The sequence below is a fragment of the Bos javanicus genome, chromosome 3 (genome assembly GCF_032452875.1).
Source record: "Bos javanicus breed banteng chromosome 3, ARS-OSU_banteng_1.0, whole genome shotgun sequence".
NCBI classification, from domain to species: domain Eukaryota; kingdom Metazoa; phylum Chordata; class Mammalia; order Artiodactyla; family Bovidae; genus Bos; species Bos javanicus.
The window spans coordinates 20,941,136-20,968,959 of NC_083870.1; the positions used below are offsets into that span (position 1 = coordinate 20,941,136).

The 27,824-nt window shown below is 41.9% G+C and overlaps 1 protein-coding gene across 1 annotated transcript in view; it reads left to right on the forward strand.

Annotated features, from left to right (window-relative positions):
• The window catches only part of LOC133242144 (myomegalin-like), a 65,303-nt gene that overhangs the window by 35,432 nt on the left and 2,047 nt on the right, over window positions 1-27,824 (forward strand). The window contains exons 2-7 of the mRNA XM_061408204.1: window positions 14,925-15,075; window positions 18,762-18,994; window positions 20,265-20,316; window positions 21,367-21,554; window positions 26,018-26,251; window positions 27,539-27,670. Of these exons, the coding sequence (XP_061264188.1) occupies window positions 14,954-15,075; window positions 18,762-18,994; window positions 20,265-20,316; window positions 21,367-21,554; window positions 26,018-26,251; window positions 27,539-27,670 (961 nt within the window). The 5' untranslated portion in view covers window positions 14,925-14,953. The remainder of the gene's footprint in view (window positions 1-14,924; window positions 15,076-18,761; window positions 18,995-20,264; window positions 20,317-21,366; window positions 21,555-26,017; window positions 26,252-27,538; window positions 27,671-27,824) is intronic.

Below are 27,824 nucleotides of genomic sequence, written 5' to 3' on the forward strand. Positions count from 1 at the left end.
CCGTCCATGAGAGTTTCCAGGCAAGAGTACTGGAGTGGGTCGCCAGTGCCTTCTCCGGTCCGTTAGGTTGGACCTACTTTAAATGCACTGTTAGTGGAACTTAAGAAAAATCTAGGACGTTCACAATGAATATTTTAATTTTAGTAGTTTTATATGGAGATACACATTCCAGAAGTTAAGTAACAAACACTTGAAGCCCCCCTTTATGCCAACTTTACAAAAATGAAAAGGAAAGATGAAATATAAATGACAAGACCTAATAAAATTACTTTTAATATTATTTTTTCCATCAATATTTTTCCCCCTTTGGATAGGTAGCATCTAACTCCTCATTCGATGAAATCTGTCAACCACTGCAAGAACCTAATACCAGCTTTCTAGTTCCAGCTTACTCTTCCCTAAGACTTTCCTCAGCATCTTCCCATCATCTTTTCTATACCATAAAAGTAAATTCTACTTCAGCCTTTAATTTGCAACCCCAAACTCAACAATCAGCCTAGTAAGTTAGGGTAGAAGCCCTCCAAGGGACTCTCCCTACAAAGAAAATTTCAGGAGCTTCCCTGGTGGCTCAGTCGTAAAGAATCCGCCTGCCAATGCAGGAGACACTGGTTTGATCCCTGATCCAGGGAGATCCCACATGCTGGGGAGCAACTAAGCCTGTGTACCACAACTATCGAGCCTGTGCTCTAGAGCCCATGAGCCACAACTACTGAAGCCGGCGGGACCTACAGCTCATTGCTCTGCAACAAGATAAGCCACCACAGTGAGAAGCCCGTGCACCTCAACTAGAGTAGCCCCCATTCACCACAACTAGAGAAAAACCCTCACAGCAGCAAAGACCCAGCACAGCCAAAAATAAAATTGCATAGCAAATGTTGTATTCATGTTCATAAGGAAAACAAACTTTTTTTTCCGCCAAGAAAAACCCAGATTCATTGTTGAATGTTACAGATATTTTGTCTCTCAATCAGCTCTGGAGATAACTAGAGATTTTTCTTTGGAGGCTGCAATAGAGGATTGTTGGCTAATAGGTCAGCTCTAATATGTGAAGGCATGTATCCTGCAATTAAATGAGAAGAGTTAAGTGAAAGTGTATCTTGATTTGCATGGTGGCTACTTTAGTATGCACATTTCAAAATATCTTCAGCTGTGTGAAAAAGTCAAACCTGGAAGACTTTAAGATTTACTATCAAACTGTTTTTTACTGCAAACAAGATAGTATGGCAGAGGCAAAACAATAAGCCGCATACACCTATAGATAAGTGTAACTGAATTGAGATACCTAAAACAAACCCACCTTGCATGGGCAAATTATTTTTTTTAAGGACACTAGAGCAACTCAATGGGAAAAGGAATATCATTTTAATAAATAGTGCTGAAACAACTGGATATCTATGTAGGGAAAAAGCCTGCAGTCCTTACTTCGCAATATACACAAAAACTAATTTGAGTTGGACGATAGATCAAACCATACGAACTAAAACTATAACATTTTATAAGAAAATACATGAGAATATCCTGTGACCTGATAGTAAGCAAAGGTTTTCTAAATATGACAAAGAAATAAGTAAAAAATACAATGATAACAACTTTGCTGTATTTATGGATAACTATAAAATTTAACTTTTTAAACAACTTTACAACTTGTTAAAACAACTTTTTAACAACATTAAAAAGTGTTCTCATAAAGTATACCATAAGTAAGTAGAAAGGCAAGTTACAATGGAGAAAAATAGTTACAAAAGATATCTGACAAAGACTGTCTCCAGAATATATAATGAACTCCTACAATTCAGTACTAAAAACTAAAACACCCATTTTTAAAACAGGCAAAAGCTTAAATACACTTCAGAGAGAGGAAGATACAGTAATGGCCAGTAAGCACATAAAAAAGTGTTCAATATCATTATAGGTATTAAAACTACATTGAGATACCTCTCCAGTAGTATGGCTAAAATTACAAAGTCTGAAAATATCAAATCTTGGTGAAGACGTGCACAAAACCAGAATTCTCATCTGGGGATGTAAATGTTATAATCACTTTGATTTGACGATTACTTATACATTTAAACATAAATTTACATAAATATCCTTCTGTTCCCATGTTTTGCTGGAAGTTTTACTTTCATTTCAGATTCAAAGGATTCCTTAATTAAAAAAACACTTGTTACATACAAATAAACAATTTCAATATTTAAAAGAGGATTATTTAACTTAATTTCAATATGCAATCATTAAAAGAAAAGAGAAACAACAGAGAAGAGTAATAGCACATACGTCAGCAAATTGGGCCGACCAACATCCAGACTTAAACAGTGTGCTGGGAAGTTCCGAGCAACAGCAATCTGGAGTCCCAGTTAGGAGAAGGGCAGTGCATCCGCTCCACAAATGAGACTTCAAATTGCCCTTTCCAGAGCTCCCACTTATAATCCCAGGCCACAAACTGATGTTATCAGTTTACATGGAAAAATGTAGCTCTGGTTTTACTATAACATTTTTACAATGCTGTTTGTGTCACCTTGTGAGTCATAGGATTTCGTTAAACCCCAAGCAATTGGCCAGACCTCCAGGGGCTCAAGAATTCCAAGACTCACTCCCTTTCTTTTCTGAAGTACCACTTGATTTGCTGTGCTTGCAGACAGGCATGGAATCCAGACAGGTTAGAAGCAAAGTCAGAGGCCTCTCCTGCTTTGAAGCCTGAACAAGACTTCCTCTATTTTAATTTCCCTAACATCCCAGAAACACTTCGTTTAGATATTCTTCCAAGAGAAGTACACATGTTCATACAAAAAGAAGTTGTAGCAAGGATGTTCATAGCATTTTTAAAACTATTTTATATTGAAGTATAGCTGATTAAAAATGTTGTGATAGTTTCAGGTGGACAGCAAAGGGGCTCAGCCATACATATACATGTATCCATTCTCCCCCAAACTCCCTTCCCATCCAGGCTGCTGCATCACACTGAGCAGAGTTCCCTTTGCTATACAGTAGGACTTTGTTGGTTATCCATAAATACAGCAATATGTACACGTCTATCCCAAACTCCCTAACTATCCCTTACTCAAATTCTTCCCCTCTGACAATCATAAGTTCATTCCCTGAGTTTGTGAGTCTGTTTTGTAAATGAGATCATTTGTATCATTTCTTTTTTAGATTCTACATATAAGTGATGTCATGATAGTTCTCCTTTTCTTTCTGACTTACTTCATTCAGTATGACAATCTCTAGGTCCATACATATTGCAGCAAATGCCATTATTTCATTCTTTTTTAATGGCTGAGTGATATTCCATTGTATATATGTACCACATCTTTATCCATTCCTCTGTCAATGGACTTTTAGGTTGCTTCCATGTCTTGGCTATTGTAAACAGTGTTGCAGTGAACATTGGGGTGCATGGATCCTCTTGGACCATGTTTTTCTCCAGATATAAATAAACTGTGGAAAATTCTGAAGGAGATGGGCATACCAGACCACCTGACCTGCCTCTTGAGAAACCTGTATGCAGGTCAGAAAGCAAGTTAGAACTGGACATGGAACAACACACTGGTTCCATATAGGAAAAGGAGTACGTCAAGGCTGTAATTGTCACCCTGTTTATTTAACTTATATGCAGAGTATATCATGAGAAATGCTGGGCTGGAGGAAGCACAAGCTGGAATCAAGATTGCCAGGAGAAATATCAATAACCAAAGATATGCAGATGACACCACCCTTATGGCAGAAAGTAAAGACGAACTAAAGAGCCTCTTGATGAAAGTGAAACAGAAGAGTGAAAAGTTGGCTTAAAACTCAACATTCAGAAAATTAAGACCATGGCATCTGGTCCCATCATTTCATGGCAAATGGGGAAACAGTGGAAACAGTGGCTAACTTTATTTTTTGGGGCTCCAAAATCACTGCAGATGGTGATTGCAGCCATGAAATTAAATGACACTTACTTCTTGGAAGGAAAGTTATAACCAACCTAGACAGCATATTAAAAAGCAGAGACATTACTTTGTCAACAAAGGTCTGTCTAGTCAAGGCTATGGTTTTTCCAGTAATCATGTATGGATGTAAGAGTTGGACTGTGAAGAAAGCTGAGTGCCGATGAATTGATACTTTTGAACTGTGGTGATGGAGAAGACTCTTGAGAGTCCCCTGGACTGCAAGGAGATCCAACCAGTCCATCCTAAAGGAGATCAATCCTGGTGTTCATTGGAAGGACTGATGTTGAAGCTGAAACTCCAATACTTTGGCCACCTGATGCGAAGAGCGGCCTCATTTGAAAAGACTCTGATGCTGGAAGGGATTGGAGGCAGGAGGAGAAGGGGAAGACAGAGGATGAGATGGTTGGATGGACCAACTCAATGGACATGGGTTTGGGTGGACTCCGGGAGTTGGTGATGGACAGGAAGGCCTGGTGTGCTGTGGTTCATGGGGTTGCAGAGAGTCGACTGAGTGACTGAACTGAACTGATATGCCTAGGAGTGGGATTGTAGGGTCGTATGGTAGCTCTATTTTTAGTTTTTAAGGAACCTCCATACTGTTCTCCATAGTAGCTGTACCAATGTATATTCCTGCCAAGAGTAGAGTAGGATTCCCTTTTGTCCACACTCTTTCCAGCATTTTTTTGTTTGTAGATTTTTTGATGATGGCCATTCGGACTAGTGTGAAGTGATATCTTATTGTAGTTTTGATTTGTATGTCTCTAATAATTAGCAATGTTGAGCATCTGTTCATGTGCCTTTTGGTCTTATGTAAATGGCAACCCAATCCAGTACTCTTGCCTAGAAAATCCCATGGACGGAGGAGCCTGGTGCAGGCTACTCTCCATGGGGTCGCAAAGAGTCGGACACGACTGAGCGACTTCACTTTCACTTTATGTCTTCTTTGGAGAAACATCTATTAGTTCTTCTGCCCATTTTTTTTGACTGGGTTGTTTGTTTTGATAATGTTAAGCCTCATGAATACTCATGGTTAACTTTTTAATGTGAGTTTACATTGATATACCTTGGATCCCCTAAAGATTAAATTAACAGGAGAGCAGCAGGATGAAGCAAGAGTCCAGAAACCTGACAACAGAACTGAAGAGCAAAAAGAACTCCACTATGAGCCAGAAAGTAAAAAGCCAGGCTGTAAAGGAGAAATGTATCTTTCCTGATTCAGAAAAGTTGGTTTCTGGGCTGAAATGTGTTTTTAAAAATGTCCAGAATCTCTCTAGTACTAAGATCCCAGACCCAGCTAAAAAAAAAAATTCTGATCCAACTTAAAAAACATTTGAAGCCAGTGGAAAACTGAATCTACTTAATTAAACAAAAGCAGCCCAACTCAAGAAAGACATGTTAGATTGACTGAGCTGTCCACACTAGAGGCCTGATAGAAAAATGAGTATGTCCATGTTGTTGTTGTTCAGTGGCCAAGTTGTATCCAGCTCTTTGCAACTCCATGGACGCAGCACACTGGGCTTCCCTGTCCCTCACCACCTCTCAGAGTTTGCCCAAGTTCATGTCCATTGAATCGGTGACACCATCCAACCATCTTATCCTCTGTTGCCCTCTTCTCCTGCCTTCAATCTTTCCCAGCATCAGGGTCTTTTCCAATGAGTCAACTCTTCCCATCAGGTAGTCAAAGTATTAGAGCTTCAGTTTCAGCATCAGTCCTTCCAGAGTATTCAGGGTTGATTTCCTTTAAGATTGACTTGTTTGATCTACTTGCTTTCCAAGGGACTCTCAGGAGTCTTCTCCAACATCACAATTTGAAAGCATCAATTCTTTGGCACTCGGCCTTCTTTATTGTCTAACTCTCATATCTGTATGGAGAAGGCAATGGCACCCCACTCCAGTATTCTTGCCTGGAAAATCCCATGAATGGAGGACCATGGTAGGCTGCAGTTCATGGGGTTGCTAAAAGTTGGACACGAATGAGCAACTTCACTTTCACTGAATTTTCACTTTCATGCATTGGAGAAGGAAATGGCAACCCACTCCATTATTCTTGCCTGGAGGATCCCAGAGAGGGGGGAGCCTGGTGGGCTGATGTCTATGGGGTTGCACAGAGGCGGACATGACTGAAGTGACTTAGCAGAAGTAGCAACAGTAGCGTATCTGTACATGATTACTGGAAAGACCATAGCCTTGACTATACAGACCTTTGTCAGCAAAGAGATGTCTTTGCTTTTTAATACACTGTTTAGGTTTGTCATAGCTTTCCTGCCAAGAAACAATCATCTTCTAATTTCATGGCTGCAGTCACCATCTGCAGTGATCTTACAGCCTAAGAATAGGAAATCTGTCACTGCTTCTACCTTTTCCCCTTGTATTTGCCATGAAGTGATGGAACCAGATGCCATGATCTTAATTTTTTTAATACTGAGCTTTAAGCCAGCTTTTTCACTCTCCTCCTTCACACTCATCAAGAGGCTCTTTAATTCCTTTTCACTTTCTGCCGTTAGAGTGGTATCATCTGCATATCTGAGGTTGTTGATATTTCTCCCAGTGATCTTGATTCCAGCTTGTGGCTCATCTAGCCCAGCATTTTGCATGATGTGCTCTGTGTATAAGTTAAATAAACAGGGTGATAATAAACAGGCTTGTCATACTCCTTTCTCAATCCTGAACCAATCAGGATTGTTCATACAATTGTTCCATACAGAGTTCTAACTGTTGCATTTTGACCTGCATACAGGTTTCTCAGGAGACAGGTAAGATGGTCTGGTATTTCCATCTCTTTAAGAGTTTTCCATAGTTTGTTATGATCCTCCCAGTCAAAGGCTTTAATGTAGTCAATGAAACAGAGGTAGATGTTTTTCTGGAATTCCCTTGCTTTCTCTATGATCCAGCAAATGTTGGCAATTTGATCTGTGGTTCCTCTGCCTTTTCTAAACTCAGCTTGAACATCTGAAAGTTTTTGGTTCACATAGTGCTGAAGCCTAGCTTGGAGGATTTTGAGCATAACTTTACTAGCATAGGAGATGAGTGTAATTGTCTGGTGGTTTGAACATTCTTTAGTACTGCCCTTCTTGGGAATTGGGATGAAGGTTGATCTTTTCCAGTCCTGCAGCCACTGCTGGGCTTTTCAAATTTACTGACATATTGAGTGCTGCACTTTAATAGCATCATCTTTTAGGATTTTAAGTAGCTCTGCTGGAATTCCATCATCTCCACTAGCTTTATTGGCAGCAGTGCTTCCTAAGGCCCGCTTGACTTCACACTCCAGAATGTCTGGCTCTGAGTGAGAGACTGCACCATGGTGGTTATCTGAGTCATTAAGGTCTTTTTTATACAGTTCTTCTGTGTATTCTTCCTGTCTCATATTGATCTCTTCTGCTTCTATTAGGTCTTTACCATTTCTGTCCTTTATTATGCCCATCTTTGGATGGAATATTCCTTTGATATTTCTACTTTTCTTGAATAGATCTCTAGTCTTACCCTTTCTGTTGTTTTCCTCTATTTCTTTGCATGTTCATTATTGTTGTTGTTCAGTCACCCAGTTGTGTCCGACTCTTTGTGACCCCATGAACCGCCGCATGCCAGGCCTCCCTGTCCATCACCAACTCCCAGAGTTCACCCAAACCCATGTCCATTGAGTCAGTGATGCCATTCAACCATCTCATCCTCTGTTGTCCCCTTCTCCTCCTGCCCTCAATCTTTCCCAGCATCAAGGTCTTTTCCAATGAGTCAGCTCTTTGCATCAGTTCCTCTTCACTTTCTGCCATTAGAGGGTATCATCCACATATCTGAGGTTGTTGATGTTTCTCCCACCTATCTTGATTCCAGCTTGTAACTCATCCAGCCTGGCATTTCTTATGGTGTGCTCAGCATATAGGTTAAAGAAACAGGGTGACAGCAGACGTACACCTTTCTCGATCTTGAACCAATCAGTTGTTCCATACAGGGTTCTAACTGTTGCTTCTTGCATATTCATACTGGAGAGTAAATATTTGCTTCTGTCTCTACACTGCCAAACACACTGTCTGACACATATTAATAAGTTACTGGAGGCATAGTGAAGCAAAAAGTGACATATAATCAAAAGAAAAAGAGATGACCAATTTAATGGACATGAATTTGCACAAACTCTGGGAGACAGTGGAAGACAGAGGAGCCTGGCATGCTGCAATCCATGGGGTTGCAAAGAGTTGGACATGACAGCGTCTGAACAACAACAAAAAGACAACTCTCGGGTGGCCTTGATGCTGGACTATTACACAAGGACTTGAAAATAAACAAAGACGTGTTAAATGACCTAACAAGCCAAAAAGTAGAGTAAGAAAAAAATGTGAATCACTGTAAAGAAAGCATTAAGTTTTCAATGATAAAGGTACACGTGCATACTCAGTCACTCAGTTGTGTCTGACTCTGCAACCCCATGGACTGCAGCCTGCCGGGCTCCTCTGTCCACAGAAATTTCAAGGCAAGAATACTGGAGTGGGTTGCCATTTCCTTCTCCAGGGGATCATACTGACCCAGGAATGGAACCTACCTCTCCTGTCTCTCCCCATTGGCAGGTGGATTCTTTACCACTGAGCCTTAGGGAAGCCCCAATAAAGGTACATGGATATGGCTAAATATGAAAGGGTTATGTCATTAATGAACTTAGAAAAGCATGAGTTTGTCTCATTTTTTATGGGATATTCTCCCTTCTCCTTGTCCCTTTAGGAGCACTGCCTCTTTAAGTCAAGAAGAGGTGCTCAGCTGTCCCCTCTACCCTTTGAACATAAAAGACACTGTTAACCCTTTTTTCTAGGAGCCTCTCTAGGGAACTCCCTTGTTTCAGACCAGGAGAATCAAGATCCATAAATACTTCTGGTTGGGAGATATGATCACATCATCTCTGGAAACATGTAGTCTGTTTTGGGGTAGATTAAATGGTTTTTATTTACTTTCTTCTCTTCCTTATTTTGTTAATTAGGCTAAATGTTTCATAAGCCTTCCTTTCAGTCTTCTTTTTTTCTTTGAAATCTTGGAGGTGGAACAAGAAGGAAGAGATGCAAATCTTAGTGAAGCCTTCTCACTGAGCATGATGGCCAAGGAGAAGGGCTCTGCCTGGGTCGAGTGCCGGGTCCCATCATCGTAGTGGTTAAAAGGTTAGCTCGGCCTTTTACTGCTTCAGTGTTTTCCTCTGCAACAAGAGGGTGGTAAAATCCTACACTATGTTTCAGAGTTATGTGGACTTAATAAATTATTACATAGTAAAGCACTGAGGAATGGTGCTGGTCACACAGTAAAGCTCCAAGAAAGCTGTTATTTTTGTTATTATTATTAAGCCTTTTATTTCCACTTCTAACTATACCACTGCTGACTTTCAACATTCCCTGGAATAAATTAAGGATGTCTAATGGTTTGGCTGGCCTCTTCTCCTGCATATTAGTGACCAGGAAAACTGGTTATTGGCAAGGTTTGATAGTGATCTAACTAAAGGGCAGACAGCTCAGCAAGGAACTGGATCAAATTTCATCAAATTCTTGGACTTCTATGCAGGCATAATGACTTTTCAGCTCATGGTAGAAAATCTTTTGCACGTGATTCTAGGAAGTGCTTTTAGTATACAACCAGACTTGTTGTTTGGTCACTAAGAATACTGGAGTGGGTTGCCATTTCCCTTCTGCAGGGGATCTTCCCAATCCAGGGATCGAACCTGAGTCTCCTGCATTGCAGGGGGATTCTTTACCACTGAGCCACTAGGGAAGCCCCGACCCACCTGCAATGCAGGAGCCAAATCAGACTTACCCAAATGTAAGAAAAATCCAAGTATGTATCAGAGACCCCTTATTTTTTGTTGTTCTTAAGGAATCAAAGTAGGAAAATTTAATTTACCTGAAATTTGTAGATTTCCTCTTTCAGTTATGGAGTATCCGTAGCAAACCAGCACACACTCTGAAAACAAGTAGATAAAATCTGATTTAAAGGAATTCTATTTGAAGTCTTTGGAAAACTACCAATGCAGTCAGGACACACAGAGCCAGTTCTAGAGAGAGCCTCATTGGAAGGAAACTAATTCTCTGCCTTTGCCCCTCAGGGCATTTGCCAAGTTTTGGCAAGGAACAAGAGGCTGAGAAGCTAGGTAGAGGGCAGATGCTAAAGAGGGGGGAGAAAAGTAGCAGCACTTTGGGTAATCTCTTGGGATCAGGGATGGGGAGTTCAGTTTAGTTCAGTTGCTCAGTCGTGTCTGGCTCTTTGCGACCCTGTGGACTGCAGCACACCAGGCCTCCCTGTCTATCACCAACTCCCAGAGTTTACTCAAACTCATGTCCATTGAGTTGGTGATGCCATCCAACCATCTAATTTTCTGTCACCCCCTTCTCCTCCTGCCTTCAATCTTTCCCAGCATCAGGGTCTTTTCAAATAAGTCAGTTCTTCGCACCAGATGGCCAAAGTATTGGCGTTTCAGCTGAAATGGAGATGGGTGAGGCTTTTTTCTAAGTGTAATCTTAATACAGTTTTCATTTTTTAACCGTGTCACTGTTTTACATATTCTGAAAGAGGATAAAAAAGCTAATCTTAAAACTAAAAAAATAAAAGCAGAATAAATGAATTTAATTATGCATTAAATGATAATATAACCACATAGAATATAATTAATTCAAATAAAATTTGAACGCATGCTTGTCTATAAACTCATAGTGGGGTATATCCCGAGGACATCATGAACTTTTACTTGATACGTTTAAGGTTGGTCATCGTTGTGGTTGTTCAGTTGCTAAGTTACGTCCAGCTCTTTGCAACCCCATGAAGTGAAGCACAACAAGCTTCCCTGTCCTTCAGTATCTCCTGGAGATTGCTGCAGCTCATGTCCATTGAGTCAGTAATGCCATCCAACCATCTCATCCTCTGTCACCCCCTTCTCCTGCCCTAAATCTTTCCCAGCATCAGGGTCTTTTCCAATGAGTCAGCTCTTTGCATCATGTGTCCAAAGTATTGGAGCTTCAGCATCAGTCCTTTCAATGACTATTCAGAGTTGACTTCCTTCAGGATTGACTGCTTTGATGTCCTTACTGTCCAAGGGACTCTTAAGAGGTTGGTTGCAGAACTGGTATAATAATTCTGAAGGTGTCTAGTGTTGTGAGATAGAGAAATTAGTAAAAATGTTGATATTGTCAGGAATCAAGGTTATCAACTTGGAAGAAGGAGGACAAAAATATGAAATGGGAAGAGTTGAAAAAGAACCTTATGGTTTTGGATTGAAATTGGAGATAGTCATATCAAGTAATTGCTAACCAGTCCAAGCTCTGCTACTGCATGCTGCACCAGTCAGTTCAGATCAGTTGCTCAGTCATGTTCAACTCTTTGTGACCCCATGGATTGCAGCACGCCAAGCTTCCCTGTCCACCACCAACTCCTGGAACTTGCTCAGACTCATGTCCATTGAGTCGGTGATGCCATCCAACATCTCATCCTCTGTCGTCCCCTTCTCCTCCTGCCTTCAATCTTTCCCAGCACCGGGATCTTTTCTAATGAGTCAGTACTTCACATCAGGTGGCCAAAGTATTGGAGTTTCAGCTTCAGCATCAGTCCTTCCAGTGAACACCCAGGACTGATCTCCTTTAGAATGGACTGGTTGGATCTCCTTGCAGTCCAAGGGACTCTCAAGAGTCTTCTCCAACACCAGTTCAAAAGCATCAGTTCTTCGGCGCTCAGCTTTCTTTATAGAGCAACTCTCACATCCATATTTGACTACTATAAAAACATAAAATAGAAAGGCAATGGAAATTTGCTGCGTGACTCAGAACTCAAATTGGGGCTCTATAACAACCCAGAGGGGCGGGAGGTGGAAAGGAGGTTCAAGAGGAAGGGGACATATATACACCTATGGCTAATTCACGTTGGTGTGTGGCAAAAATCAAACCAACATTGTAAAGCAATTATCCTTCAACTAAAAATAAATTTAATAAAAAGAACATAGATCATGTTATAAAGGGCAAAGTACCACATGGTAGGAAATGGAATGTGGATTGAAAACAATTTTATAAAATGTAACAGTCAATGAAAAAAATAACTAATGAGCTAGGAAGCCAAATATATAAGAAATTCTACCAACTACAAACAGGATAAAAATGAGAGCCACATCTAGGTATATGGCTGAGAAACTGCCGAAAATCAAAGGCAAACAGAAACATCATAGAAATGTCCAAAAGAAAAAAAATTCACATTGTAATCATTATTAAAGAACTAAAATGCTATAATTTCCAATCTACAATTTAGTCCCTGACAAAATATCCTTCAAAGGGAAGGTGAAATAAAGGCCTTTCCAGATAAGCAGCATACCTTCACTAGAGGAAATACAGAAGGTAGTTTTTTGGGCAGAAGTTAGGTGATCCCAGAGGTTTCCCTGGTGGCTCAGACAGTAAATAATCTGCCTGCAATGCAAGAGACTCAGGTTCAATCCCTGGGCCAGGCAGATGCCCTGGAGAAGGGGAATGGTGCCCCACTCCAGTATTCTTGCCCAGAGAATTCCATGGACAGAGGAGCCTGGAGGGCTTCAATCCATGGGATCCCAAAGAGTGGGACACTTTTACTTTCACTAAGTGATCCCAAGCGAAACATGGAAATGAAGGACATGGGTTGAAAAATATTGAATAGGTTTAATACGTAAGTAAATCAAATAAATATTACTGTTCAAAACTATAATAATGTTGTTCTTCAGTCTCTAGTTCCGACTCTGCAACCCCATGGACTGCAGCATACTGGGCTCCTCTGCCCTCCACTATCTATTGGAGTTTGCTCAAATTCATGTCCTTTGAGTTGGTGATGCTATCTGACCATCTCATCCTTTGCCACCTCCTAGCTCATATGGTAGAGCATCCACCTGCAATGCAGGAGACACGGGTTTGATCTCTGGGTTGGGAAGATCCCCTGAAGAAGGAAATGGCAACCCACTCCAGTATTCTTGCCTGGAGAATCCCATGGACAGAAGAGCCTGACAGGGTTGCAAAGAGTGAGTCATGACCTGAGCGACTAACACACATCTCCTTTTGTCATTGGTCTTTCCCAGCATCAAGGTCTTTTCCAATGAGTCTGCTCTTTGCATCAGGTGGCCAACTATACATCAATTTAAAAACAGAAAAGTACTGCCCACCCCAAAAAGAAAATAGTAACAAGGTTGTTTATAATGAACCACTGTCACACAGATGCTAGGTGGTGTTAGCCTGTGGTGTTAAAAAAGTTTAACACCACTTTCTGTTTCATAGCTATGACTCTCCTTTCTGATGAGTAAATTAAACTGTTGAAGTGAGGACCATGAGAATTTCTTATCTTTTAATGTACTTTGACATTGAATACCCTCTAATGTTGGTGCTAGAATATTGGCGATTCCTAATGAAAAGCAGCACATTGTACATTACCATACACCTGTACCAGCCTGGTTTGTACCATCTCAAGTCAAATTGCTATGGCCTAGATCTTACTGGGTTCTGTCAAGGGGCATTTTCAATAGGCTTTTTGGCAGCCCAGGCAACTCTATTAAGACCTAAGTGAAAGAATAAATACATATGTTAGATTTTTAAAATCAGCACCAACATAAAGTATCCATTAATTATATTAAAGGAGATAAAATATTTTAAGGGCCATGATAAAGTGGAAAGTAACTTGTAGATCCAGAATTCAATTGAAAACAGACATTACTAGTATAATGTTTATACAGATTTTTTTTTAAAAGCAAAAACAATCTTCTGTAGATAGCAAAGTTGGGTGAGAGTGGTAGTTTGGAAAGTTAAAATTGACTTCTTGTTAAATGAAACCCTCTGCATGTATCCCTACTTCAAGGGAAAGAAACCCAACATTGCTTTGCTTTGGGATATATTAATAATTATGGAATAAAAAGATTGTGATTAATGAAAAATTATTATGCTGAATTTATTAGTCAGAACATAAACTCCAGCTTTTGATTACTATGTTCTTAGAAGAATATTAAAAAGCAAAATCTGGAGAGTTCCCAAACAGAAATGGTAAGAATCACTAGAAGTCTTAAAAAACTCATTTAAGAAAAGCCTCAAGAGTTGTTTTCATTGAACCTATCTTCAAGAAAATAAAAGGTATTGAGAAAATATTATTGTTTGGCGTTTTTTTTTTTTTTTTAATTTATTTAGGCCACACCACATGGCTTGTGGAATTTCCCAACCCTGGAATCGAATCAGGGTCTCCTGCATTGCAAGCAGATTCTTTACCAACTGAGCTATGAGGCAAGAGTGATTGGTTGGTAGTATCAGCAAAAGAATACACAGATATTAAAACTGGCTAGTGAGAGAAGTGGTCTTTATTGATAGAGATATCCAGAGAGAAACAGCCTTGTGTTGAGTGTAGCAGGCCATCAGGAGGCAAGGCTTCCTGGGGTTTTGTAGCTACCTCCACATTCTATGTATGATTACAATTTGCCACCAGATACTCTTATCATGGTGCAATTGTTGAGTCCCAGTTACTCAAAATAGATTTGAACTCTGACATCTCAAACTTTGCTTCTGCCCACATAGTTGTCAGAAGTTAGGGATGATAGAAAGGCTTTCTGGTTTCTGAGGGGACACTCCCAAGGAACTGTGTCTCAACTGTATGAATCAAAAATACTCTTCCTCTAGCCCAGTTTAAAGCCCACTTGTTTTCATGTGTTTACTTCATTGTTTGCTTGTTTTTAATGCTAATATTTCTCTGAACCCTCCTCTTCTTCCTTATAGCAGCATCTACCCCTACTTGCTGTATCTTTTCTCAATCCCAGTGGATCACCATGGTTCTCATGGCTGATAAAGAACTCTTCAAGGGAGCACATTGTAGGTTTCATTGTTTTACTTCCTTGTAGCTTCTGCTCTTGTGATTTTTATGCTCCTGGGGGACCCTTCTTATAATCCAACCTTTTAAAACCATTATTTTGTTTTGATTCCTCTAGGGAGATGTGGAGGAGAGGCTAGTCATTGTGGATACCCAGATGCATTTCTTCTCTTTTTCCTTTTGAAGGAGGCAGCAAGAGGTTTCTTTGTGAGAAAATGCTCCAACTGAAGCCTGGGATGCATCAGCCCTTGGAGAAGAAGGGACCTTCTGAGAGGAGAGTGAAAGAGCAGAAGACTCAGCCTGAGAAAGCCAGATTCTCCTCTATGTCCTACAGCGAGTAAGAGACTCTCTGTTTCAGAGACTGTTATAGCAGCTTTCAGGGTCTGTATTCAAGCTATGTACCTTAACTGTAGGACTTTCTCTTAAGACCAGCCTGGAAATTCTTTAGAGAAAAGTCTATAGTATTTTTATTTTAATTACTTTATATTATTCAGAGAAATTTGGTTTTATCCTAATTAACAATGCATGTTGTTGTTGTTTAGTCGCCAAGTTGTGTCTGACTCTTCTGCGACCCCTTGGACTGTAGCCTGCCAGGCTCTTCTGTCCATGGGATTTCCCGGGCAAGAATACTGGGGTGGGTTGCCATTTCCTTCTCCAGGGGATCTTCCCGACCCAGGGATCAAACCTGAATCTTTTGCATCTCCTGCATTGGTAGGCAGTTTCTTTACCACTGAGCCACCAGGGAAGCCTAACAATACATATATACACCAAATATATGATCTCATGGATACTTGAGATTTCATGGAGCCCTTCCAGTCATGTGAGTGGTGTCTCTTTTCTGCATTGATGGGAGCACATAAGAATCTCCTATTACCTCATATGTGTTGATGGTGAAAAGTTGACCCAAATTAGTGCTGAAGAGGTGGAATTATACAGAGGCTCCTCCATCTCTACTCCATTCTCTTCAGAAGCTCACATCCCTGGTTTCTAGAATAGCAATTTGTATAAGCTTAATTTTTTAAACTTATTTTTTGTTGAGGTGCCATCAGTTTACGACATTATATAACTTCCATGAGTACAATCTTGTATTTCCATTTCTGTATGCACTACAGTGTGATTAGCTCAATTTCAAAAATAAGCTTACAAAATTGCCAAATAATGGCCTGATCGCTAGATTTGTCAGTCTGTCTTTAATGGCCATTTTCCTAAAACTTTTCAAAGACATTCAATTAGTATAGAATTAATCTGTTATATAATTACCTGTGAGCATCAGTTACTGAAGTACTAAATCATCACTAACTTGCTTAGTGGTTGAGGATCAGCTTTGAAGGTGGTTCAGGCTTTGAAGGTTCATACTCCATTGAATCTCTGTTAATATGTAACACTTAAATTTCACTGACCCAGAAAATAATGTTAGAGCTAAAATAACTTGAGAATTATTTTAGAACTGAGAACACCAAGGCCCAAAGATGTAGTTGCTTGCTCACAATTGTACAGTGGACTTTGGCAGAAATAATATCAAAATGCTGGGCTCTCAGTTCACAGAGCTCCACCCACTTTGTCAAATGCGTTTAAAATTTTTATATTCTCACAATCATTCTTTTTTAAAAATAGACTTTGTTTTCAGAACAGGATGGTCAGAGCAAAATTGAGCAGAAAGTACAAAGAGTCCCCATCTACCTATCCTTGTCCCTGCACATGCATAGCCTCTTCCTCTAGTATCAACTTCCTGTACCATAGTGGTGTATTTGTTGATATTTGTTGCAGTCGATGAAAATCATTATCACTCAAAGTCAATAGTTTACATTCGGGTTCATCCTTGGTCTTGTACATTCTATGGGTTTTGACATGAGTATAATGACATGCGTCCATCGTTACAGTATCATATAGAATGAGTGTTCACTGCCCTAAAAGTACTCTGTGCTCCACCTACTCATCCTTCTCTGCCTTCTAATCCCTGGGAACCACTGGTCTTTTTACTGTAACTACAGTTTTGGCTTTTCCAGAATGTCATATAGTAGCAATCATATGCTATGTAGCTTTTTCAGACTGGCTTCTTTCAATTAGTAATATGCATTTAAGATTCATCCATGTCTTTTAATAGTTTGCACATTTAAGAACCAAAAAATATTCCATTTTCTGGATGTACCACAGTCTATTTATCTGTTCACCTACTGAGGAACATCTTGGTTGCTCCCAAGTTTTCACAATTTTGAATAAAGCTGCTGTAAACATTGTGTGCAGATTTTGATGTGGACATAAATTTTCATCTAATTTGGGTAAACAGTGAGGGATGCAGTTACTGGGTCATATGTAGGAATATGTTTAATTTTGTAAGAAATTGTCAAACTGTCTTCAAAGATAGCTATAAATAGCATTTTGCATTCCCACCAGCTCTAAATGAGAGTATCTGTGGCTTCACATCCTCAACAGCATTTAGTACTATCAGTGTTCTGTATGGGCACCATTCTAACAGATGTATAGTAGTAGCTTAGTGAAAGTGAAAGCTACTCAGTCATGTCCGACTCTTTGTGACCCCATGGACTTTATAGTCCATGGAATTCTCCAGGCCAGAATACTGGAGTGGGTAGCCATTCTCTTCTCCAGGGGATCTTCCCAACCCAGGGATCAAACCCAGGTCTCCCACATTGCAGGCAGAATATTTACTGTCTGAGCCACCAGGGAAGCCCCTAGTAATAGCTTACTGTTTGTAGACTTTTTTTCATGATGACCACTCTGACCAGTGTGAGGTGATACCTTATTATAGTTTTTATTTGCATTTAGTAGTAGCTTACTCTTGTTTTAATTGGCAGTTCCAAGATGAAAATGATGTCATTGAAAAATGGGCAGAATACCTAAATAGACATTTATCCAAAGAAGACATACAGATTGCCAACAAACACATGAGAAGATGCTAAACATTGCTAATTATTAGAGAAATGTAAATCAAAGCTATAATAAGGTATTACCTCACACTGGTCAGAGTGGCCATCATGAAAAAATCTACAAAAAATAAATGCTGGAGAGGGTGTGTAGGAAAGAAAACCTTCTCGTGGTATTGGTGGGAATGTAAATTGATACAACAACTATGGAGAAACAGTATGGAGGTGCCTTAGGAAACTAAAAATGAAACTACCATATGACCCAGCAGTCCCACTACTGGGCATATACCCTGAGAAAACCATAGCTCAAAAAGACACATGTACCCCAATGTTCATTGCAGCACTGTTTACAATAGCCAAGACATGGAAGCAGCCTAAATGTCCACTGACAGATGAATAGATAAAGATGTGGTACATATATTCAATAGAATATTGCTCAGCCATATAAAGGAATGACGTTTGGTCATTTTTAGTGATATGGATGGATCTAGAGTCTGTCATACAGAGTAAAGTAAGTCAGAAAAACAAATATTGTATATTAACACACATATATGGAATCTAGAAAAATGGTACAGATAAACCTATTTTTAGGGCAGGAATAAAGATGCAGATGTTGAAAACAGACACGTAGACCCAGAGTGGGAAGAAGAGGGTGGGACGAATTGAGTGAGTAGCACTGACATGTACATTACCATGTAAAATGGATGCTAGTGGGAAGCTATGTACAGCACAGGCCGCCCAGCTCAGTGCTCTGGGATGACCCAGAAGGGTGGGAGGGAGGCTCAAGAGGGAGGGGATATGTGATACACATAGCTGATTCACCCTGTTGTACAGCAGAAACTATCACAGCATTGTAAAGTGATTATACTCCAATTAATTAATTAATTGATAAAGTAGAACTAGAAAAGAAAACCATTTTTAGAAGTATGGGAGCAAGGGAAAAGATGATCTTAGAAGGAATCTTTTACCCAGAGACACTCTCTTATTTTCCTTCCTTCATTCCCTTTACCACATTCCCATCACTAAACACCAGCTAGAGTTCCGTGTGGGGATTCTACTGGTGAAATTCTCAAAGCACCTTCTGCTGAAGCACCATAATCTATCAGTCACCCCTTTCTACCTTTATCACTTCCCACTTTAGGAAATATTCCTTGATCCAGGATCAAGCTCGAGAGTTGACCCACCTGCGGGAAAAGATAAGGATTGGGAGGGCTGTCTCTTCCCTTCTCATCCAACATGTCCAGAACGCAGTGAAGACCTTTGAAGAGCTCCTCAGCAGTAGGAAGATTGACTATAACGTGGAACAGCATTTCCGTGAGCAGCTGGCCAAGGGCAGCCAGCTGGCAGAGAGGCTTGCCAGCAGGTTCAACACAGGTAAGCCAGCCCCGGGGTTCAGGAGGGCCCTTAGTCCCTCCCCCATTCACACTCCCAGACCTACACGCATTCACAAGTGACATTTCAATCTGGTGTCCTGTTCTGTAATCACCATCTTGGGGCCATGGCAGAATCAGGGCCGGCTGGTGAGAAGCAACAGAGAGGCACACAGGGTTGGGGATGCCATGATGATTACCAGCTACTCTGTGTCTAATGGAGTATGGCCGCTATGGCAGGAGGTATCACTGGGGGTGACAGCATGTATCTGAAACTAATTGGTAGAAAGAGAGGTGGAATGGGGCAGCTGGTTGCTATGAAAAGAGTCCTAAACTAGGAATCTAAAGACTTCTGCTCTAGCTTGTATGTGTTCATTGCTAGTTCTGGACATGTTTATATTTATTTTGATATCTGTTTCCTCACCTAAAAAAATTTAGATCAAATAATACAAGCCCCTAATTATTGCATGATTGTTCTTAGGATCAAATAAACAATATTAATCAGTGCACTTGAAAAGAATGATAAGCGAATCATGCTGATTTGGGAATTGTTTAGAATACTGGTTTTTTTTGTATGTTTTGGTTTTTTGATCATGAAGCATGAGGGATCTTAGTTCCCTGACCACGGATCAAACACACACCCCCTGCATTGGAAAGTGAAGTCTTAACCACTGGACTGCCAGGGAAGTCCCTGGGAATGGTCTAGGCACTCTATGTATAAGTGCCTTTTGTGGGGATGTTTATTATTTCAGAAGCCAGTTACACAGAATATTGCCTAGAGACCTGAGGGCACATAGTAAGAGCTGGTTTGAGGCCATTGTGCAGGCTTCTGATGGCAGATGCAGAGGTGGGACAGGGTGGCTGTCACCTCTCTGGAGACAGGTTCTGCATGAAAACTGATGGGACACACAGACACAGGACTGGGAACCCACCCCATAGCAGGACTGGGAGGCTCTGGCCAGGGTGATCGAGAGGCCAGCTGGACAAGTACCCCATGATCTGTGGGAAAAGAGACATTTTCAATGTTTTACTCTGACTCAGAGCAGAGCAAGTAGAGATGACTGATGATCTTTGAGGTGGGTTCAGGAAAGTTTGCCAGACATGCTCTCTAAACACTCAACCCAGTGTCTCGCGAAAAAATTCAGAGAAGCCTGTACTTGAGCATCAAGCAGCTATGTGTCTCTGACCCCAGAGAAAGAACCCAGTGTGTGCTTGTATTTGGTAAATGAGAGCTGTTTAAAGTAAGACTGCTCCTCTTCTCAATTGGATTTCAGATGACTGTATAAGTAAGAAGAATCAAAGAGAACAGGTGCTGAAGAGACTCAGGTAACTCCAAATTTTCAGGGGCTATGAAAGAGAAAATCTAGTCAAGAATCCAGAGCAAGGGCCAGAAGATCAGCAGAGCATCAGCTGTCTCACCCCATGAAAACCAAACAACTGATTATACCATCAAACCATTGTGTGTCCTTAGTGACAAGGTGGTCTCATTTCCTGTTTTTTTAGTTTATTATTCTTCTGGTTCCAAGGCTCATATTAATTCACTCATTTAATAATGTAGTAATTTAGCCTAACTCTCCAGTCTTAGGAGTCTCCCATCCTCCCAGGGATCACCTCTGGTCTCCCCTAGATCTTTAAAACCTGGAGTGAGATCATATCTGAAATCTTTAAGAGTGACCCAACAAGTGCTGGCAGATGTTGAATGGCTACAAATTTCTTTCAAACAAAAAAGATTTATATTATAAGTATGACATAGATTTATATTATGTATGACTAGGGAAAGTAGAAGTCACTCAGTTGTGTCTGACTCTGTGTCCAGCCCTTTATGATCCCATGGACTGTAGCCCGCCAGGCTCCTCTGTCCATGGAATTCTCCAGGCCAGAATAACGGAGTGGGTAGCCATTCCCTTCATCCAGGGGATCTCCCCAACCCAGGAATCAAATCCAGGTCTCCCGTATCGCAGGCAGATTTTTTCCCAACTGAGCCACCAGGGAAGCCACGGAGGTCTGGAAACTACAAGACACCTAGAGGGGAGTATTGCCTCAGGAAGCAGTTTTAAATGGGCCACCACAAATACTATTTAATGGATTATGTCACAGGGTATGTTGAGCTCTCATGGGCCTCTGGGTGTCTTGTCAAAGTGTTAAAGAGCCTGACGGGTCTTCTCTCTTTCTCAGGATGTTTGTGGCCAAGGCACTGGATACTGTTGTTCTCCCTGCCTCCCAACTCTCTACCCCCCAACATAAATGGATTGTTTGGCTTCTTCTCTGAAGGAACAACCTCCTTGACTCCTGGGGTCTCTCCTCTAAGCCCTTAGATCAGTATAACTGTGATGTTTGGGTGACTTTAACTTTTCCTCTGTCTTTCTTACTTCCTAGTATCTTAAGGGAGAAGCAGAAGATGGGTAAGAAGACAGAAGTCCTGCAGACCCAGCAGGATGCCCAGCCACAGACTTGGCCCCAGACCTGCTCCAGCAGCCATGCCCAGTCCACCGCCCATCACTCCCCTAGCAGCACCTACCTGCTGCTCGATGAGCAGAAAGTGCGCCCTGCAGTGGACATGGCCAGTAAGTACCCAGACATCCTCCAGTTTCTGGGCGCTTGCTTATTTGTCTAGGCCAAGAGGCGGCATCGTGGCATCCACAGGCCGCAGACCTACTGTGACATGCCTGATTGAGCACAGGTCAGGGATTCAGTGCCGAGCACAGGCTTCAGGGGTGTCAGATAGCTTTTCTTCATTCCTAGTGCCACACTTCATCAGCCACCAGACCCCCCTCAGGCACATACGTGGTGCTGGATTTGAGGGGAGGGGTCATAGTTGGGAAGGGGAGGGGACAAATGCTCCCTCATACCTACAACACAGTCATGTCACCTTTCAGACCACAGACACGAATGTCATTAACATTGGACCTTTGATCCTGAACTCCTTTGGGTAAAGAGCCACAGTTTCTATTTTGTGTGTGTGTTAGTTGTTTGGTAGGGTCCAACTCTGGAACCCCATGGACTGTAGCCCACCAGGCTCCTTTGTCCATGGAGGTCTCCAGGCAAGAATACTGGAGTATGTAGGCATTCCCTTCTCCAGGGGATCTTCCCAACCCAGGGATCGAACCCAGGTCTCCTGCATTGCAGGCAGATTCTTCACCATCTGAGCTTCCAGGGAAGCCCATTTTCCCTATTATTTATTTATTTTTACATTTATATTTTTTACTTTTTCCTATTTTTATTCACCACTAAATATTCTCTATCATCTGTGAATTTACAGATCCCACCCATCATTCTAGTAATTCAGCTGTAATATCCTCTAAACCATCAGTTACTGGGACTGACTGAATCCATCACCATCATGACACTCCCCAGACTTCCTCAAAGAGGGCCCTTGGGTAGCTTTGGTTTAAGAATAAGTTTAAAATCAAGCCTTCATTTTTCTCCTGCTCAGCATTCCTTTTACTTTCCTTCCTAAGGAAAGCATCTGACTCATACAGAGTAAACAACCAGGGGCCAGGAAACCATCCTTAGTCCCTGGCTATATCTGTTTGTTTTTATTTTTTCTGGATATTTTAGGCATGTTGTTGTTTTTGTTGTTCAGTCACTCAGTCGTGTCCACCTCTTTGCAACCCCATGATCTGTAGCACGCTAGGCTTCCCTCTTCTTCAACATCTCCTGAAACTTGGTCAAACTCATGTCCATTGAGTTGGTGATGCCATCCAACCATCTCATCCTCTGTCTTCCCCTTCTCCTGCCTTCAATCTTTCCCAGCATCAGGGTCTTTTCTAATGAGGCATGAATAAGCCATAATGGATTTTGACCTGGAACTATTCCTGTTTCTCATTTTACACGAGAAGCAAAGCAGCATATCTCCTCTTGAGTATAGCAGTCAAGGGAAGACAGAAATTCACATTTATTGAACATCTATTATGCTCATATTATTGATCACTATATATATGCTGCCTCATTTAATCAGGACAGCAATCCTTTTAAATTAGTGGTGGTGTCCTGATTTTACAGCACAGCTAAGAACACTGAGGCTCAGTGAGGTCAGGGAACTTACTGAAGCAGTCCAGCTTGGAGTAACATTGACTATGATCCTGGCTGACTCTAAAGCTTGGAGTGCCCACTGCACTGCGGCCTGAGCAGTCATGGACCAAGCTGGGAGGGAGTCACTCCTGTGCACACCTCTTTGTCTAGGCTTCTGGAGCCAGTGTTTTCCCCATTCTACTCTTTCTTCCTCTATGCCCAGCACAAAGGCCTAGCCTCTACAAAGAAGACAAGACTCTATACACGTATACTTTCACATACATTCACATACATTCACATTCACATAAATTTCATATACAAAATTTATAAATTTATTTTGGTTGTGGTTTAGTCACTAAGTCATGTCCGACTCTTGTGACCCCATGGATTCTAGCCCAACAGGCTCCTCTGTCCATGGGTTTTCCTAGGCGAGAGTACTGGAGTGGGATGCCATTTCCTTCTCCAGGGGATCTTCTCCACCCGGGGATTGAACCCGGCTCTCTTATATCTCCTGCATTGCAGGTGGATTCTTTACCACTGAACCAGCAGGGAAGCCCACTATAAATGAATAGGCTGCCCTTGTTATGTACATGACATTGTCCAAGAGGCTGATGGGAATTTGTTGTGCATCCTTGAACTCAGTTGCCCAGAGGCATTTGGTTTCACTTCAACACTTCCCTGAGAAGACAGCAGATAAAGGGCAAACATACCTTCTCCTTACCTGCAATTCCTGCCACTACTTGTTAGAATGGCCACATTTGAGATGTGACCACTGGGGTGGCAGTCTCAGAAAGTATCAGCCTTGTTTTCTATTATTTCTGTCTTTTCTGAAGGAAACTAAGCCCTTCTTTTTCCCACCTGAAGTCATCATTTTTCTCAGAGAGGCAATGGTTTATCAATACTCCTTCTTTGGGGGCCAAAATTTCTAGTACCACAAATGGTGTGTGGCAGTGTCACTGTGAGACTTAATTCCCCTCCCAGGAGGCTCGTCTCTGCTGCTTTCCATGTACAATGTATACACGTTTCCCGTGTTGTGTGGCAAGGGAAGAATGGGACAAGAACATGCTGATCACTGTTGCTGACCAACTAGAAACCTCGTATGCCCTTGGCTGAGAGTAAGCTGATTTTCTGGGGAGGGAATATAAAGGAAAAAGATTGGGAATCACATTTTGATTGAGTTTCTACTTTAAGTTATGCCTTGAACTAAATGCTTAACATAGTCTATCTTACTCTTTATTTCACAGCAATGTTAGTTACATCTGATATTGTGTAAGTCAGGGAAGGATACTAATTTAAGTAAGCAGTTCCCTAAAGGAATTTGGCTTGGTTGAGGAAAATAAGACCTCACTCTGACCCTGCTTAAGGTCATGGCACCCCACTCCAGTACTCTTGCCTGGAAAATCCCATGGACAGAGGAGCCTGGTAGGCTGCAGTCCATGGGGTCGCTGAGGGTCGGACATGACTGAGGGACTTCACTTTCACTTTTCACTTTCATGCATTGGAGAAGGAAATGGCAACCCACTCCAGTGTTCTTGCCTGGAGAATCCCAGGGACAGGGGAGCCTGGTGGGCTGCTGTCTATGGGGTCTCACAGAATCAGACACGACTGAAGTGACTTAGCAGCTGACCCTTCTTAGAGAAGAAACCTGGCTGTTCTGTGGCCCTTGATAATAATCCTTGAAAGGAGAAGACTCTTAAACTTTCTTCTGATTTATGGCCCTGTCACCCAGCCAGGTTTTTTGTCTAAAGTGAACCAGCAAAGAACATGATATAAATGTTCTCACAGCATCATTGAGCTGTATGATACCACTTTTTTTTTGTTTGTTTGTTCTATAATCCCCTGTGCAAAAATATTGTACCCCAGTCATTCTTTGGACAGGAGCCAGACAATCTGAGCTATACTTAAGAATTCTTTTTACATTCTCATGAACCATTCTGGGTGGATTGCAAATCACCACTTGCCTTCCTCAGACACCCCCTCAGCCTCAGAAGGTGTCCAGAGTCAACTCAGACAGGAGCAGTGGGAGCCACCAGGAGTAGGCTGCTCTGTCTAGGTTTGCTGCTCATCAGCCAAAAGCGAAGGCTATTTTGCCTTCCTTATCTTCTACCAACAGTCCCAATACAGAACAAGCTCAAGAAGGATTAGCAGCTGTTTTGTGGCAAGGGCATAGACTGTTGGGTGAGAAGATCACACGTTCACAGACCAGTTTGAGAGTCCTTACTCTCATGACTTCTAAGATTGGCAGTGATTCCTACAATTGGAGGAGACATTTCTGAAGTACCTCTCTGGGATCATTCCAGCATTTGAGGATCTTAGAAGGAATGAGGAGAGAGGCCCCTGTACTTTTCCTCTGTGTGCACTGTGACCCTCAGACATTGTATCTAGCAACTGCTTCTTGATATCAAAGGCCAGGAGTGCCAGGAACCTTGGGATCAAATTGATAGTCCTTGGGAAATGAGTTCTTAGCTGATACTAAGCAATTGACTGATCACTGTCATTCACCTTAGTCTTCATTCCATGGATTGCTGTATCAGTTTTCTCAGGCTGTTGTAACAAAGTATCACAAACTGGATGTTTTAAAACAACAGAATTTGTTCTCTCTCAGTTCTGAAAACCAGGAGTCTGAAATCAAGTAGGCAGAGCCATGCTCCCTTCTTTCTTGCCTCTTCCTGACTTGATGGTTGTGGGAAGCATCCTTTGCCTTGAAGATGCATCACTCCAATCCCTGCCCCCATTGTCACCTGGTCTTCTCCCCTGTGAATCTCCTATCTCCGTCTCCTCTCCTCTTCTTATATAGACGTTGGTCATGTTGGATTTAAGGTCCACCCTAATCCAGTATCATCTCCTTTTAACTAATTAAATGTATAGAGACTCTATTTTCAAATAAGGTCACAGTCCTAGGTTCCAGGTAGACATGAATTTTCGGAGGATACTATTAAACCCAGTATAATTATTGTTAAAACACTTCATTTCTGACTTCCCCGTTTGTTTCTCACTCATATTCCTTTCTGGACAGATGTCAGCCCAGCCACTCCTGCTGATTCAGCTTCATTGCCCAGCAACCACTCAGAAGCTGTATCTGCTCAGCCCTTCTATCCTTTGGGTGGCACCACAGAGCAGAATGAGACACCAGACCCTGGGCATCATGGCAGCAATCACCCATGGGAAGAGATGAAGCCTCAGAAGATGAATGCATCCGGGAACCTATCCTCCTCCTCCTCTTTGGACCGGCCCAACTCCAAGCCCTCTGGTAAAATAACAAAGGAGCAGTTGGTGAAATACAGCCATTGACAGAAAAGACACATTCCTTTCCTGGCCAGAGGGTATTTTGTTCCTCAGTTAGACCCTGGCTCACAGAAGGGGGTGAGAAGATGAAGGGGCAATATCCCATGGGTCAGCCAGAGAATGAAGCCCCAGCTCAGTGCTGATCCTTTCTATGTGCCTCTCTCATTTCCACTACCTAGGGGCTCACTCTGGGCAGGAGAGTAAAGGAAGGCAAGGGCATTCTGAGGCACTCTATAAGGAGGATGAGTTCCCTCACATTTGTGTGTTCCCTTTTTTCTGTGCTATAACCTTTTAGGTCTAGATTTTTTGGACTATTCTAGAATCCTAAGTTCAGACTTCCAAGGGGAAGGTAAGTCTTCTTAGATCAAGAGTTATTGCAGAATGGAAGACTATTTCTATACACACATACAGAGAGAGACACACACACTTTGTATACAATTATAAGCCAGTCCTGCTTCTCATTCTTTGCCACTGGGTTTGGAGCCAGGCCTCCTGGCACTTGGTGGCGAGGGGTGCACCCATGTGGAGGAGCTGCTTGGAAGCAGCTTGGTTTCAGTATGCAGACAGTATAACAAAACAACATTTGAAATTCTCAGAGGAAAAACCTAGCCCTAAGCAAGATGTCCTGGTGAAGCCTATTTTTGATCTTTTTACCCTTCTCTTTGGGCATCTTTTTCCATCCTTGAAAGTGTTCCCTTCTCTCATTCCTCCTTCAAGTCCTGACACCTCCCCAGGCTCTTTCCCTCACTCTTCACCCAAGGAAAACATTCAGTGTCATTCATTATTCACAGCCTGATCTAATTTCAAATGCATTTGCCTTAGTTTCTTTTACTGGGTGAATGTTAAAAGTTATTCAATCATGGATCATAGGGTAAGAGAGGTCTGAAGTAGAGAGGGATGCCCTCTGGATTTCTACCAAAGGAGGTGGACACACGTTCTCATTGTTAGGCCAGTCCTCCCTGGAGCACTTTAGTGGCTTCTCACCCTTGTTCACCAGCCCAGTGTCCATCTCCCTCAGATATACTCAAATTCTCCCTGGGAGGAGGCCTCATGGAGTTCCTAGCAGAGGGCTGTCTTGGGATTGAAAGCCTAGGACCGCTTTAAACAAAGTTGCCTGGTGCTTCCCAGGTGCCGAGGTGAGCGGAGGAAGTTGACAGAAGTATGGATATGGGCAGGGATCTTACAGAGGGTCCCATGAGGGATCCGCCTTCCTCATTTCCTACCTCTCCCATGTCTTGGTGGTATGTGACAGGGGCCGACCTGCTAGAAAAGAATCTTATTGAGATCCAAAACCTGCGCCAGCGCCTGGAGGAATCTGTATTCATCAATGACCGCCTGCGGGAGAGGCTGGAGTACGTGCTCAGCGATGCCGGCCAAGGAAAAGGTAGGAAGGACACAAACCTCCCGGCTCTGCCCACTTCTGGGGGCCTCACAGGGCATGTAGGTTCACAGCTATAAAGACACTGGTGTGCACTACCCTACTCTTCCTCAGAGTCAGCCCAGAGAGGTAAGCAGGACAGGCACTTTTGCCCCTACTT